Source organism: Prosopis cineraria, unplaced genomic scaffold (genome assembly GCF_029017545.1).
Source record: "Prosopis cineraria cultivar Desert tree isolate PC_DT_omini unplaced genomic scaffold, ASM2901754v1 PC1, whole genome shotgun sequence".
NCBI lineage: Eukaryota > Viridiplantae > Streptophyta > Magnoliopsida > Fabales > Fabaceae > Prosopis > Prosopis cineraria.
Window position 1 is genome coordinate 48,307,910 of NW_026555332.1, and position 15,833 is coordinate 48,323,742.

Consider the following 15,833-nt stretch of genomic DNA (forward strand, 5'->3'; position numbering starts at 1 on the left):
CCTGTAATTCACTTAATGTTATCTTGCTATAACTTTTTTTTATTTCTGCCGTTTGGAAGATTCTAATCTTAACTCTGTACCCTGTCATAACTAATCAGGTCTTTGGGGTGTGGACTGGACGTTTATACCTGCTATCAGTGTCTTTGAAAAATGATTTGCTGGCCAAAGTGTTCTAGTGTTTTTAATATATTCAAATGGGAACGTCAAGATGAATCATCTTTGACAATGGGTTTACTTCAGGATGTTCCACCAGAGATCGAATTGTCCGACTATGGAACTTAATGGTGACAGCTCGAATGTGGAGCCAATTTCCTATTTGGACCTCTTCTTGGAGAGGCTCTGCAGCTACTACTGTGGGAAAGGGCTTTGCTGCATCCTGATTAAGTGGATTGCCAAACTTCTTGGTCTTGGATTTACCATGTGTTTCTCAGTATTTTACTTGTTATATGTTGATTGAAATGCTTTTCATAAGTGTGGGATGGATGCAGTTGAATCTGGAATTAGCTCTTGTGATCTTGGTAAAGCTATTCATTAACACCCTTTAACCCCAATGACGCTTACAAAAGCTATTGTAGTTGGTTACTTAGCAATATTTTCCATCTACTGGATATTTTGTTTCTCAAGGTTTTTTGCTCAACCAAAGGATACACTGGAAATCCATCAATTTTACTACAATAGGTAAGCACAAATGATAATCCCTTAAGTATATTGACAGAAACTGCAACTTTTGCGTGACATGTATGATTTTTTTGTCATTTGCCATGATGTTCTTGCAGTCTCCAGGTTTCTGACAAAGAAATTCAAACTTTGCCCTAGGCAACAGTTTTTGAAAAGGTTGTTTTGGTGCAGAGTTCAAGACAGCTCTGTGTGGTGAAGGATCTCTCTACTCATGACATTGTGATAAGATTGATGCGGAAGGAAAACTACTTGATTGGAATGCTTAACAAGGGAGTGCTTGCTTTTCCCATTGCTCAGTGGGTCCCAGGTGCTGGTCTTACTGTGAAATGTGGTGCTAATGGAACACAGTATCATCTAATACTAACTAAGACCCTTGAGTGGACTTTGAACTGGTGCATTATGGAAAGCATGTTTGATCGGTGTGTTGCCTCTTCATGTATTGTAACTGTGGGCATATCATTATCCCATGTGACTGCGGATATTATGCTTGAAACTTATTGTCTAGTTTGTTGTCCTAAACAATTAAAATTCATAATTCTAACTCTTTTGTTTGCTCCCAAACTATAAATTGCCATACAACGCTGTGAAAAAATCATTTCTGTACCTTACATTCAGCTTTTTGTATGTGTGTGTGTGTGTGTGTGTGTGTGATTTTTCAATCTCGTATTTTTAATCTCCATGTGACTTATGGTGAGTTTTTCTACTTCCACAGGTAATGAGGATTACCTTTTGGGGGTAACGCTTATTTTGTGCAGGCCACATTACAATTTGAGTTAACATGTTTCAGGATTTTCTATAAAAAAATTTATTCATTACTGCAGAAATTGAGATTGGCTCAATGCTCTGTAGTGTTTGAGGTCAATTAATTAGAGAATAGTATGGCATTGCTCCACCCCCGCCCCCCCAAAAAAAAAAGAAAAAGAAAAGGAAAAAGTGAATGTCCTTGCCTCCTTAATAATGAGCTTCTTGATGGTTGCATGCAAATTGGGTGTCATGTCTTTAAACTAATGGAGACTTTACGACTGTTTTCATTGTATTTGCATATGAAATAAAAGGCTTTGTGGCTATGCTTCCGCTCCCCATCTAAGGAGAAAGTGGGTGAATTGTTGAAGTATTGTTGGAACCTAGCTAGAATTCAGTACATTCTCCTCTATCCAGGGTAAAATTGAGAGTGTCTACAACTGAAACATCTGTTGCAAGTGTGGCCTCTATTTATTTAGTTGTTAGGTTCAACGAATCATTTAAGGTCATCAAGGATCCACTCAACCATGTTTCCTTCAGAGATTCCTGCGTGTCAAAGCTGCAAGAGTGCCTCAGCAACCTTGTTGGTCCTTATAACACACCTATATGCTTCACTATTTGGTTCAACTACTCTAGCATTCGAGGGGCTAACAAACTCTCTTGTTCACACGCTAATTCTTTGATCCCTCACTGAACCCTCTTTTACAACATATGGCCAACCATCATCCAATTCTCTCCCTCTCTTTCCTACAACACCTTGCTACCTTTGCAAGGTAATGGCCATTATTTTTTTTGCCCCTACCCTTTTGGACAGTTCACTAACTATTATAATAACTCTGGACCCTTCCATGTTATGTATCTTTGCCCCTAGTCCAACAAGTACTAAAAAGTAGGGTCCCAAATACTAAAAGAGTTTGTGCTTGCTTTCTGGCAAGGTTTTTATAGATTTTCTTTTTGTTTATAGGTTGGGAGGAAGGGGGGCAGGGTTTCTTCAAGTCTAAAGCTGTATGACCAGAAGAAGAAGTTATGATGAAATTGGGTTTGGATTGGAAGTTGTCAAACCCATATTAATGTAATTAAGCTTAGCAAGTAACTAGAATCTTGACCAACACTTCTCTCTTTCAAGTTAACTGTCGGCAATTATTATAGATGGCATTACATAAAGAGACATGGATATTAAGTAAATCATATAAATATGAAGAAAGAATTTTCCTTTTCACATTTTGTATTTGAATTCTGATACAACCCCATCTCCTGTCACTATCAAAACTCACAAAAATGAGACATAAAAAGAATGGCAAAGGGCAAAAAATATGGGACTACATGTTTATAAGAAAATACAGTAGGTAACGACCAGATGAGATAGAAAAATAGGGGGGGAGTAAAGCTAGTGTTTTGGTAGGGGCAATCTACTTTTTGGCTCTTTAAATCTGTATGTTCGTGCAAAAGGAGGGTGTAGAGTATTTTGAATTTTGAGATTGGTGAGGAGAGTGCTGGCCTCTGGAAAGTCCAGTGTATTGGGGTGGAGGAAGTCATCTTTCTTCATCATTTTATCTTCTGCTTAGTGTGTGTTTGTGAGTGGCTTGTGGCTTGTGGCTTATGCTTATGTTACTGTTCGCTAGTGTATTTTGTGCTGTCTTTGTAACTATAGTTTAAGTATATGAGTGTATGAGGGATATGAGTTTGGCTTGAATCATCATTATCCTTGTAATCAAAGATTATTATTCAGCAATAGCATTTTCAGTCCCCTTTGTAGTGTATTTTTTTGGTTTCTACTTGTTTTAAATTTGTTAGAGGAGAGGGTTCCATCAAATTCCACTTGAATAACTTTAGGCCAGCATTTGTAGTGTTTTGATTAAGTAATTTGTTGGCGTTCATTATGCTGTGCTCTTTTATGTTACACGTGATTTTGTATCCAACACATATAACATGAGTATGACATGCTTTATCTGCAGAAACTTTTGTATTAAAAGGGATTTTGTGTCCGATCCACAGGCATTAAAGAAAAGGCTTATGGTGGTTGGGCTTGCAATGCTTGTACTTTCTCCATGTCTTATCATCTTTATGCTATATCTCTTTGTGAGTTATACTAAACAATTTTATAAGCATCCAAGCTTAGCAATAGCTCGAAGATGGTCAAATCTGTCAAGGTGAATCTTCAGGGAATTCAATGAGGTGTTGCTTTCTTTTTGTTCTTTTATTAATAGAGACTTCAGTTCTTCTCTTTTGTTCCATCCATTCATTTTTTTTAATCATTTTGATTTTCTTTTTCTTTTTTTAAATTTTAAAGCAAACAAACGCTGGATGAAGACAATCTTAAAATTTTCCTACATTTGTCTAATGGAAGTTGGAAGATTGTCTTCTTCCTAGGTTTAGCTTCTTTCAAAATAATAAATATATGATTGAGATTTAAAAAAATAAAAATTAGAAACTTGAATGGCTGTTTAGACGTGAATAGTCCAGATTTGCTCTGGCCTCTAGGGGACAATAGAGGATTTCCATCTAGAAGAGCATATACACTATTAAAGAAATGTATGGAAATTATAACTTGTGGAGAATATTTTACAACTAATACTTATCAGAGAAATTGAGAAAAGACAATATTAATCCAATCTCTAGCCTACTTTGTCCTAGGAAATTTTATAAATTATTAACTAATTCTCTATTGAATCATAATGAATAGGATAAAGTCCTTGTTTTTGATTTTCTGCATTATAATCACCATACTTGTTCAATGCAAGCTATCTTATTTGAAGGTTATTGGCAACCACATTTATAGAGTATGATGATTTAATGAGTTATTTGGATTAGATTTTGCGCTCTAATGATTTCTTGCTCATATTTTCTCCTATATTTTACATTTGGAAAGGTGTTAATAGTTTGAGCATGGCATATGTAGTTGTCATTATTAGCATGGTAAAACTTGTATTTTTTTTTTTGCTTTTGTGATTAAGCTGACTTATGGCCTCTGTTGTAGGTGGACCATTTCTTTAAGCATCAGATTGATAGCAGTTCAGTACATGCTTCTGATTATCTCAAACTATTTCGTTCACCTATTTTATGTACCTATGCAAAGCTTATATCTTTTATATTTGGTGGACTTACTGCAATTTTGATCGTCTTTGCTTTTGTTTACGAACCTTTGCTTGAGGCACAGGTATTGGATTTTAATTGATTTTGCCTAAAAGATGTTGGACCTACGCATATCACAATAATTATCTTAAAATTGTAGATATATAGTCAAAAGTTGTTATGGTATACTGCTGTTTTTGGAGCAATAACAGCCATTAGCCGGGCTGCTGTGACAATTGAGCTTCTGGTCTTAGATCCAGAAGGAGTAATTTCTATGGTGGTGCATCATACACATTATATGCCAAAGAGATGGCATGGTAAAGAATGTACTGAAATAGTCCGTATTGAGTTTAGAACCCTATTTCAGGTATTTGTTTCGATTATTGGTTCAATTCACTAGTACTAATTTTGATATGCTGTTATGAGTTATTTGTTGTCTATCTGATAGCATTTTCAATGAATCAATACTATTTTGTTTCATGTCACAATATTTGTTTGGTGCAGTATACTATGATGTTGTTACTTGAGGAGATGGCATCGATTTTCCTCACTCCGTATTTACTTTTGCTAGTTGTCCCAAAGGTCATTGCTTTATTTAGACTTAAACTTTGTTCATGCATCATATATTATAATGTTCTAACTTTGTTCATGTAGCGGGTTGATGATATTTTGCAATTCATTGCCGATTTCACAGTGGATGTTGAAGGTGTTGGTCATGTTTGTAGGTTAGTATGGACGTAACAATTTTTTCCTTTCTTCAATTTTCATCCCATTTCTCAATGGCCATTCCTAGGGGCTTCTTAAAATGTTTTAATTTTTTTTGGTTGAGCAAATGATGTATGATATTAATAATTTTTTATTGTATCCTCAATATTGTCACAGTTTTAGTGTCTTTGATTTTCAAGCTCGTGGAAACAGCAATTATGGTTCCCCGTGCAATGTACCTCGCATCTGAAGGAGTTCCCAGGGAAAGATGGAGAAATCATTTTTGAGGTATTGTCTTAGGCAGTTATTTTTTATGTGCAAGACTACTTTGATTGAAGTCATGTTTCGTGTTTCTTTAGGTTGAACTTTTGATAGACATTAGGAAATGTGTTTTCATTTGGATTTCTTTCCTAGTTTGCATCTTTCAAACTGTGATGACAATTGCAATGGGATGGGTATATGCAATGCTGTTTTGTCGAGGTCCATGCAATGCTTGTGCTTGTAGGGAAGAGAGGAAAATTCCTTTTAGTTGAATTCCTCCAATCTCTATCCAGGATGGTGAATTTTTTGTCTGTTCCCATCGATCTATTCTCTGACTTGGATAATTATTTTCATTTTTATCATTATACACAGTTCCAATAATTTATGGAAACCCTCATTTGTCTATTCCAACTACTTGTCTTGCAGACTACTTGAAAAATTATGAATTTACATATTATCTGGAAAAGCAAAACTTCGTGAAATCTATTCATAATTGGCTCAATCTAAATGAAAGTTTTTTTGTTCTTGCACTTATTGTTTGGTTTTGATGGAAGAAATAAGCATCTTCAAATAACTCATTAGTTACTTTGCTATGTTGAAAAATATGTTGAAAGGCATGTGAAGAAAACAAGATGTTATTTATTTATTTATTTATTTTAGTAACAAAAACTAGATGTTAATAATTTTTCTGCTACTGCTCCAATTTCTAATATTGGTAACTCCTGTTATGGTTACAGCTTTCAGAGCAGCTACATGTCAAGGGAACCAAATACTCTGGGTAAGCAGTTTTTGCTTAATCTCAAAACCTTGAAAGAGAAAAATTTACAGGGACATGCAGGGAGATGCACATTTCCCCCACCTAGAATGTGGAGCAATGGATTTAGGGACATACTGCACAGTACCTGTGGAATTTGCAATCACTTGGATCTCTTATGGCCGAGAGATGCCAATCGAAACAATAATCCCTATCTTCTTGATTGGTACTACACTTCTCGAACTCGTCATATGACTTTGAGGGATGTTCCAATGGAACCATTTGAGAATACTCAGCGTTATTCTGGAGATCATTGGATGTCCTCCAATTTAACACAGAATGAACCTGGTTTTGCAGAAGAGTCGGGAGAATATTGCAAGGATCGAGCTTCGTCTCACTTTACGGCATCCACAGCAGCTCCCATCTTCCGGGAGATTCCATGTGCAGGTCGAAATTGCAATGATGTGCCAGAATCCATCAGGAGTTGTTGGTGGGCTAGGAGTCGCCCACAAGGTGGACAAGTTCAGACAAGCTTTCTTGAGCCTCCAGATTTCAATCACCAAACATGTAACTATCACGATGAGCCATCTGGAGGCTCAGATGATGAACAGCAACACTTGGACCGGAGAGATTGTCAGAGATTATCAGAAACAGCACACACATTTGACTCAGAGTCAGGGGAATTGAATCTTCATTTTGATGATATTTATGACAAACCTTCAGAAACCACTGCTATGAACCAAGCGCGACACGTGGGCTGGAGAGATTATAACAGATTATCAAGAATAACTCACGCATATGACTTGGAAGCAAGGGATCTTCAAGCCGATAATATTTATAACAGACCTCTTGAAACATTTGCTGCTAAACTAAGAGCTGAAAGCCTCTGAGTGATGGTGTCATCTTTCATTAATTGATTGACATACAAGTGTCCGCTTCCTAAGTTGTGGCCGCTTCTTCTATGTTATTCATGGAAATTCATATTCTTTGCTGTATATAACTCCACTGACTAGTTATGGGCGCCTTCCGAATGCTGGAGTAAGAGGGAAAGTTGAACAGCCATCACGTCAGGCGTCCTAATTCATTAACCTGCTTTTAGTTTCTGCTTGGGCTTTTGTAATTTTTTCATTAGACTCTGGCTAGTCGTTGTCCTAGTTGATAAGAAAAATGTTATTTATTTATTTTTATGAAAAGTGTGAGCAAAGACCTGTAAACAATGGAGGAAAAAGCAAATTAAGTCTAACAAAACAATAGGCTGATGGAACTACCATTGACAAAAATGGAATAACCCACTTCATTAATGAGTTGGTGATTGGGTGTATTTAATTGATTTGTAAAATCAAGTTGCGAAAAAACATCAGTCAAATTCAAAAAAATTAATTAAATGCAGTTCTTGTCAGATACGAAAAAATAAATGAAAATAGAAAATTAAGAAAAGAGTTGAGGCCAAAACAGAAAAAAGGCAGATGTAGGGTTATATTTATATTGATGATGGCGATGGGCTGTCGACAAGACTGGGATGTTAATAACTATATTATGATTATAACTGAACAAACATTTATTTGATGACTTTACAAAATGATAACAACAGCCAATTATTGATTAAATAGTAATGGTATTGCAAATTATGGTTGTTTGAGATTTAACATCAGTTTATGCAATAAAACACACAAAAGCTCTGGTGCTGCCGATACCTCAGAGAAAACACGCAAAAGCTTACCGATGTTATATGGTCCAAAGTTCTTGTTTAACATAAATATAAAATATGGTGATATAAAAAGTTTGTGCAATAACGCTATCGTGAATTTATAATATCTTTTACATAAAAATAAAATGTTCAGATTAAAATCTCACGTTAGTAAATAATCCAGATTGATTCAATTGATAAATAAGTTGAGATATAATTTATAAGACTGTGTAATCAAATCTTACTGAAAAAACGATTTATAACTAATTTTGTAAAACTTGGAAACATATGTTTGTTTTGGTGACGCCAAACTCCTCTAAAATTTTATTGATAAAAAAGAAATAATAAAATCTCATGTTGGGATATCCAAATCCAATTGCAAGTGCGGCGAGAGAACGCTTTGGTGATGTATGAAGTGGAGATCCTAGACAATTTTAAATCAGTGATTGTTGACCTCAACCACGAATTGATCACAAAGGGCTTCTCGTTCCTTGCCAGTGTGGCCAACGCATCCCGCTCCAGACGGGTCACAGTCTGATCTCTCCGTTTTCTGTGTTCATATCTTCGGATAAATCTGCGAAACTTTGGCGATCCCCTCGGCCGGTATAGCAGTGGCAAAAAATGGCTGCCGGAGTGAGCCGAAAAATATCTGCGGCTTCAGCCAGGGCTCACACCAGAAGACTCAACAAAAGCACCTCATCTCTGCTTCCTCCAGGTGCCCATTCTCTCTCTTCTTTTCATTTGATCTTTCTAGCTCAAGTTCTCGATTCGCCTCGTTTGAATCGAAACACTTCACTGTGATTTCTGTGATTATCTGTATCAACGCTCTAGGTTTTATTTTAGTTGTTCTGGTTGTAGAATAAGCATATACAATGATTCAATTTCTAAACTCGGGCCGTAAATTTGAATCTTAGAGACATAAGAACTTCACTTGACTAAGGCTTCTTTATGGCTGCCTTGCTGGAAAGCCTGAAGAATTTATCCCGCTCATATTGGAAATTGATGTTTTCTGCTCCAGATGCTGTTGGTTAAATAAGTTTTTATGTGAATCCCACCACAAGGAAGCCTTCGTGTCACGTTATGTGCGTGTTTTCCCTTTTTTTAAACCGTTGCTGATTAGAGTCAGTAATGGAATTTTGGACAAGAAAACCATGAACAAGAACTTCCCTGGTCTTCCCTTATTAGCAGTAACCAGTCAAAGGTCCTGTACTTGTAAGCACTGGGATAGATTGGTGTTTTTAATTTCATAAGTTGAACTGTCTTCCATTTTACATCAAGAAACTAGGAAGGTTAGAAATGTTCTGGACGTGGCTATTGCCCAATTCCGTTGTATCCCCTTTGGGATCATTTATTGTCTCTGAATCATCTCACACTTTTTCAGTGGCTGTATAGCATATCCTAAGCTTTATTTGATAGAAACTTGGAACTTATGAGACACGTGGCATTTTTTCTTTTGAATTGCTATTTTCCAGCTCTAAATTCTAACACTACGATATCTCAGGAATGCTTAAGGCAGCTCTTGCAGTGTCGTTTATTGGATTTCTAGCATGGGCATTTCAGGCTATTCAGCCTCCTCCTCCCAAAACATGTGGCTCTTCTAATGGACCACCTGTGACATCACCCAGAATCAAACTTAGAGATGGAAGGCATTTGGCTTACCGTGAGTATGGTACCCCAAAAGATGCAGCCAATTATAAAATTATCTATGTCCATGGTTTTGACTCATGCAGGCATGATGCTGTTATTGCTGAAAGGTTATCACCGGTAATTATTTATTTTACAATTTGAGTGTGTTGTTTTTGTAGCACTATGTTTTTATGGCACTCTAATATTTTGTCAATGTTGGTTTTTCCCAGAAAATTACTGAAGAAGTGGGGGTCTATATTGTATCTTTCGACAGACCTGGTTATGGAGAAAGTGATCCTGATCCAAATCGAACTTGGAAGAGCCTAGCCTTAGATATAGAAGAGTTAGCTGATCAGTTGGGATTAGGGTCCAAATTTTATGTAATTGGTTTTTCAATGGGAGGACAGGTTATTTGGAGCTGCCTTAAGTACATACCTCATAGGTATGTTTAAATCTAATTTTATGTTATTGTGATGGCATTAAAGGTCCTAAATAAATGTGACTATTTCCATTTAGCATTTTTTTCTGTCATGTTTGCATCTACATGCTTGCCTGTATATGCTATTGGTATGATATTTTGTTGTCAGCCCCTCATACATTAATAATTTTTTTGCAAATGTTGACAGGCTGGCAGGTGCGGTGCTCATTGCCCCAGTTGTCAACTACTGGTGGTCTGGTCTCCCTGCAAACTTGACTAAGGAAGCCTATTACCAACAAAAACCACAAGACCAATGGACACAACGTGTTTCTCACTACATCCCTTGGCTAACTTATTGGTGGAACACCCAAACATGGTTTCCATCAAGTAGTGTAATTGCTCATAGTCAAGATGTTCTTTCCCGTCAAGACAAAGAACTTATGCCTAAGATGCAACATAGAATGAGTTATATGGTACGTATCCAATCTTAAATGGTTACCATAACTGTGGCTTTGTTGGGAATGCTATTGAATAAAAGGAGGTTACAGACCAGTGAGTCGTAGCTCATAATGGATGTTGTATAGATTGAGGCAACTCTTGAAATTTGTGGGCAACTGTTTTGCTAAATATCACAACGGGTACCAACTGGTCCAACTCTACAAAGTCAGTGTAAAATACACGCTATGATGTTTAGCCATTGAAAATCCCTTTCTCCAACTATTGAGTGCTGCATGAGGTTAACTGGGAACAATTCTCACTGGTTGTGTTCACTAATTAAACTGGAGAAGTGCTGTGGAGGATTTGGCATAGCATGCATGTGAATCTGTTTACGTAATATTATTGTCTTGTATTATATTAATTTTCCCTTCCCTTCCCTTCTATAGATTTCCTACTATTGATAAATTTCATGAATCCTTTGCCTTGATAGTTGTGTTTCCAAATTTAAGTTGACCTCTATGTAATATGTTGGAATTTTAAAGCAAGATGACCTGGCAATTATGTGCGAATGATAATGCTTGATTATGCCTATTTATTGGTTTTACCATCTGACATGTAATTGCAGTTTTAACTTCAATAGCTTTGCTTTTGGAGGGTACCATCTTTTGGAGTGTCATTCTGTCGGAAAGAAACTATTAGTGAGACTTTGTTCGTTCAGGATTTGTTTAATTAATTGGAACTGACTTTCTGATCTAACCTCATTATATTTGTTTTTTGCGTAGATTTTTCTTTTGGTTGTTTAAGCTTCAACTTAAATGTTTTATTTTGTGACATCTAGCAAGATTTCTTTGCTCTAGAAATATTGACATCAACCCCAACCTCTCCTCAAGAGAGATTCATAATGCTTCTTACAATGTTGCTTCGCACAGGCGCAAGTGAGGCAGCAGGGAGAATATGAATCCCTACATCGCGACCTGAATATTGGATTTGGGACATGGGAATTTAGTCCTCTGGATCTGGAAAACCCATTCCAGACTGGTAAGGGTTCTGTCCATCTATGGCAAGGAGATGAAGATTTGCTGGTGCCTGTTACTCTGCAACGTTACATTGCACAAAACCTTCCGTGGATTCACTATCACGAGCTTCCAGGTGCTGGTCATATGTTCCCCCATGCTGACGGGATGAGCGACACTATCATTCAGTCACTGCTACAGGGGAATTAGGCTGTAACTCCGCGAGACGATATTGGATCAGCTCCCTATGTATTTGCTGTCTCTATTATGGAGATTTTGAACTTTCTGATCAATTTGATCTGTATCATTAATTGTTCCTGTTTTGAGAGATGTTCGGGCAGCATTTGTTTATCTTAAATTTTTACGTCCTTACCCCGCATATATTTAGAGGCATTCTTAGACATCCACACCTCGGAATCACTTTTGAATCAGGTTGTCTCACAAAATTGATCAATTTTTTCACTTTAAACTTGTAATTTTTTTTTCACTCTTAATTATGAATTTAGAATGTGACACAATATGAACTGCCTGGAAAGTAAGCATGTTACAATATCCTAACTCATGTGTGACCAAGCATTCCATTCTTTGCTCAACTGCATTAAAAAGGCGTGAAAACACTTCAAAGGAACGTGTTGATGAATTTCTTTTTTCTTTTTATATCAGAGAAAGGCTAGGCCCTAAATACATAATTAAAAAGGCAGAGGGGATTGAGATCCAAAACGCTCATTGTGCACTAAATTCCTACAGGAAAAGGGAGTTGAATCAAAACAGCTAGTAGATTAAAGTCCCTTTTTTGCAAACATATCAGCTACACTGTTCTAGTCGCATGGAATTTTCCTAATGTGAACATTCCAATTAAGTTGGAGCAATCTGTTGGTTTCAACAAAAGCCAAGCAGCACTTGTTCATATCCCTTGTTGTTTCATGTATCAGATCCACTAGAAGTTTAGAATCTGATTCAGGATAATTTTCTGAAACCTTTTTTCCAAGTTAGTCTGAGTGATTCGAGCACAGCCCATTCTTCTGCCTCAAAGGGATTACAGTAACCAATTTCTTTTTTCTTTTTGATGTTGAAATGTTGATGAATTTCGAGTCACAAAGTATACGTTGTGAGCTTATGAACAAAGCCCAATACTAGGCGATCCCGTCTCGAAGATGGAGGCGGGCGTTTCGGCTTGAAGACGGAGAAAGTAAAGGAGTACGTGTTGAGCACGAAACAGAGGATACCCCAAACGATGTTGCGACGGGGACACCTGTCCTATACGTGGCAAGCTCGCCATGCTGGCGTTTGAATTTTGCTTTGTACAGAAGACGCTCTCTAGTCTGTGTTTCGGCATTTTGGCATTTTTAAAAAATAAATATTTGTTAAATTGTGAGCGAATGACAGAGGAAGGTGGTCACAAATCTGCAGAGCTTAGCAGATTAGCCAACTCTTCCATTTGTGTGTATTTGTTCCAACATGCGCTGAATAGTATGTGTGAATTCTCAGTTTAAACTGGGACACAACCTTCCTTTTTCTTCTCCTCTTCTCTTGCCTCTTGGTCTCGTTTTCGATGCTGCAGCTTGTAGGTCGACCTTATCTTAAAAACTTGTACAAGGGCTTAGTTTGATCGAGATTAACGTTTTAGCAATTTAGCATTTGAGCAGAACTTGAGTTCCCAGGTATACATCCTTTTCTCTGCTGCTTAGGTTTTTAGTGTTGGCATTTGATCCCATATCTTGGGATGTTTTTTGCGGGTGGCCACAAGGTTTTGTTTTTGGGCTTGGTGCTTGACGTAAACAGCATAGGCTTTCGAAATATTTCGGCTTCTTTCTTTTTAAATCTGAATGAGAATTAGAATTTTAGGGTGGTTGTGTGAGGGAACTTAGGGGCGAATTTGGGAGTTGGATAAAGAATCCTTTTTCTTGGCTGCTTTTTGATATTTCAGATCAATCAAATTTCTTTCACCTTATTAGAGAAATGCACCTTACTCGTATATATTTATATTTCTTCTCTTAGGTCGTCCACAGAAAGAACAATCATTTCCTTGCAATGGTGTCGAATTAAGCAAATAAGCTATAGAATACTTATAACCAGGGATCAAACGGGGGATCCATGTGACTAAATCAGGAATTAATTAAAGAGATCAACTGTATATCTTTAACTTGTCATCAACCGTAGCAGATGGTATCATTCTCAAAAAAATAATCTAAGAGAGGCTATATAGCTGTTAAAAGAAATGAAACAGAAGTAAGCATAGCCTAGGTGTTAAACTTGTTCCATCTTGGTTGAGCAGGACCAAGCAAGAAGAAAGAAATGGTGGTGGCAGAGGGGGAAGTGGACTCGTCATTAAAGTCAGACCAAACACTAAAAAACCAAGCAATGTCATCTCTTGGAAGACAGTCTTCAATATATGCTCTCACACTTGACGAGTTCCAGCACAGGCTATGCGAAGAAGGCAAGAATTTCGGGTCCATGAACATGGACGAGTTTCTCAGTAGCATCTGGAACGTGGAAGAAAACCAAACCATCAACAACAGCAATTCCGATGACAAAGGCGCAAGAAAGCAGCCAAGCCTGTCTCGCCAGGGCTCTCTCACCATTCCAACTCCACTCTCTAGAAAAACAGTCGACCAAGTCTGGTCTGAGATACACAACCAGACCACCTACAACAATGGTGATGCTAACAACAACGTTCGGAATTCCGAGTCTGCCCCACGCCAGCCCACTTACGGGGAGATGACTCTGGAGGATTTCTTGATTAAAGCAGGGGTAGTTCGGGAACCAAATCCTATGCCCGCTCAGTACGGGCTGTACCCTCATAACAAACCCGCAACGGGACCGACTTTCATCGGATACGCCGGAAATGGCAAGAGGGATGCTTCCGGGTATCCTCCTCCTGGGGTCTGCTACGGTGGCGGTGGGTACGGTGTGGCGCCGGTGAGCCCTGTGTCATCATCGGATGGGATGGCGGCGAGGGAGAACGCCGGCGGAGGACAGTACGGGATGGAGATGGGGATGGTGAGAGGAAGAAAGAGGATCATGGAGGGACCAGTGGAGAAGTTAGTGGAGAGGAGACAGAGAAGGATGATTAAGAACAGAGAATCAGCAGCAAGGTCCAGAGCCAGAAAACAGGTGTCCTTCATTTCTGAATCAATACATTGGTTGAAGAAATATTTTGATGGCATGTTGATAATTTTGTTTTTGCAGGCATACACCGTCGAGTTGGAAGCAGAACTGAACCAGCTAAGGAATGAGAATGCCCAGCTCAAACTTGCTCTGGTAATTTTAAATATTCATTTCAATTTTTCTTTTTTGTTTCCGGTGACTGAAAGCGACGACTGGTTTTATTTACGTCTTCTTCTTCAGGTTGAGCTCGAGAGGAGAAGAAAGCGGCAGGTAATTAATGAATGGATGGTGATTAAAATGGAGAAGAAAAGTAAACTAATGTTTTATTTGATGAGCGTAAATTAACAAATGATCATTTGGTGTCCTGATGCAGTGTCTGGAGGAACTGAAGAATAACGACTCGAGGAAGGGTCAGACCAAATCTCAAAAGGCACAACACAAATTGAGAGCTCTGAGAAGGAACCAAAGTTGTCATTTGTGATCGCCAGCTCTCGCACCCTCTTAGGTGCTTGACCATGGGCGAATCTAGACTAGCCTGAATCATTGTTGTACCTGAAAGATGATCTGTCTAAGATACCGGATGCGTAAGATAAAAAAAAGTTGTCATTTGTGAAGAAGCTGCATGGCAACCATTAATTATATATATACACACACACACACACATGTATATATATTCGATATCAGTATTCAGGTCAACCGTGGACAAGTATTGTATGATAAACATATAATGGTGAATGACATATTTTCAATGCTTTGATCTAGTCATCAATATATGTCATGAAATAATTAATTAAAAAATTCTAGTGCCCTCAATTCACGGATTTTTATTGTTCAATTATTATACTTTTGACAAAGAACATAACATTTTAGAAATTGTAATGGAATTCGGCCTTAATTATAAATGAAGGAACCAATTCTTTTGTCCGATGGGGTTCCAAAAATAAGTTCCGAAAATGTTGCTTTTAACGTGTTTGATTTTGATCTTGTGTTAGAAGTCATTAAAATGATGATTTTTTTTTAATTAAAGCTGATAGGAAGTATGAAATTCAAACTAAAGAGAAGATGGCAACGATTAACGGAGAGGTTAGCGGCATTTATAATAATTCATTTTTCTGAGGCACTTGTTGGCTTGCGCCTGTCTCTTTTCTGCCATATATATTTTTTAGGATAGTAATCAGTCTTAAATTATAAAATATTTTTTAAAAAAATTTAACATCTTAAAATATATGATATTTTAATAAAAATAAAATTTTATTAATAATACTTTTCAACTCTTCCCACATAATTTCTTTTTTTAATATTCTTTTATTAATAAAATATTAAATGAAAAAT

The 15,833-nt window shown here is 37.3% G+C and overlaps 2 protein-coding genes and 1 pseudogene across 3 annotated transcripts; all 3 read left to right on the top strand.

Annotated features, from left to right (window-relative positions):
• Positions 1–271: 271 nt before the first annotated feature.
• Positions 272–7,146, top strand: LOC129302160 (autophagy-related protein 9-like; annotated as a pseudogene).
• A 1,123-nt stretch (positions 7,147–8,269) lies between these two features.
• LOC129307791 (uncharacterized) lies at positions 8,270–11,855 on the top strand. Of its 2 annotated transcripts, XM_054948812.1 has the most exons (6): positions 8,270–8,460; positions 8,560–8,613; positions 9,400–9,662; positions 9,755–9,966; positions 10,151–10,415; positions 11,310–11,855. In XM_054948812.1, exons 3-6 carry the CDS (start codon positions 9,402–9,404, stop codon positions 11,601–11,603), a joined length of 1,032 nt encoding a protein of 343 aa, XP_054804787.1. In that variant the 5' UTR covers positions 8,270–8,460; positions 8,560–8,613; positions 9,400–9,401; the 3' UTR covers positions 11,604–11,855. The 2 variants fall into 2 exon arrangements, with proteins under 2 accessions (XP_054804787.1, XP_054804708.1); XM_054948733.1 differs by having other exon boundaries at positions 8,270–8,613.
• Positions 11,856–12,633: 778 nt separating this feature from the next.
• LOC129294469 (protein ABSCISIC ACID-INSENSITIVE 5) lies at positions 12,634–15,255 on the top strand. The gene is made up of 5 exons (XM_054932873.1): positions 12,634–13,054; positions 13,669–14,507; positions 14,583–14,654; positions 14,742–14,771; positions 14,875–15,255. Exons 2-5 carry the CDS (start codon positions 13,689–13,691, stop codon positions 14,980–14,982), a joined length of 1,029 nt encoding a protein of 342 aa, XP_054788848.1. The 5' UTR covers positions 12,634–13,054; positions 13,669–13,688; the 3' UTR covers positions 14,983–15,255.
• Positions 15,256–15,833: the final 578 nt, after the last annotated feature.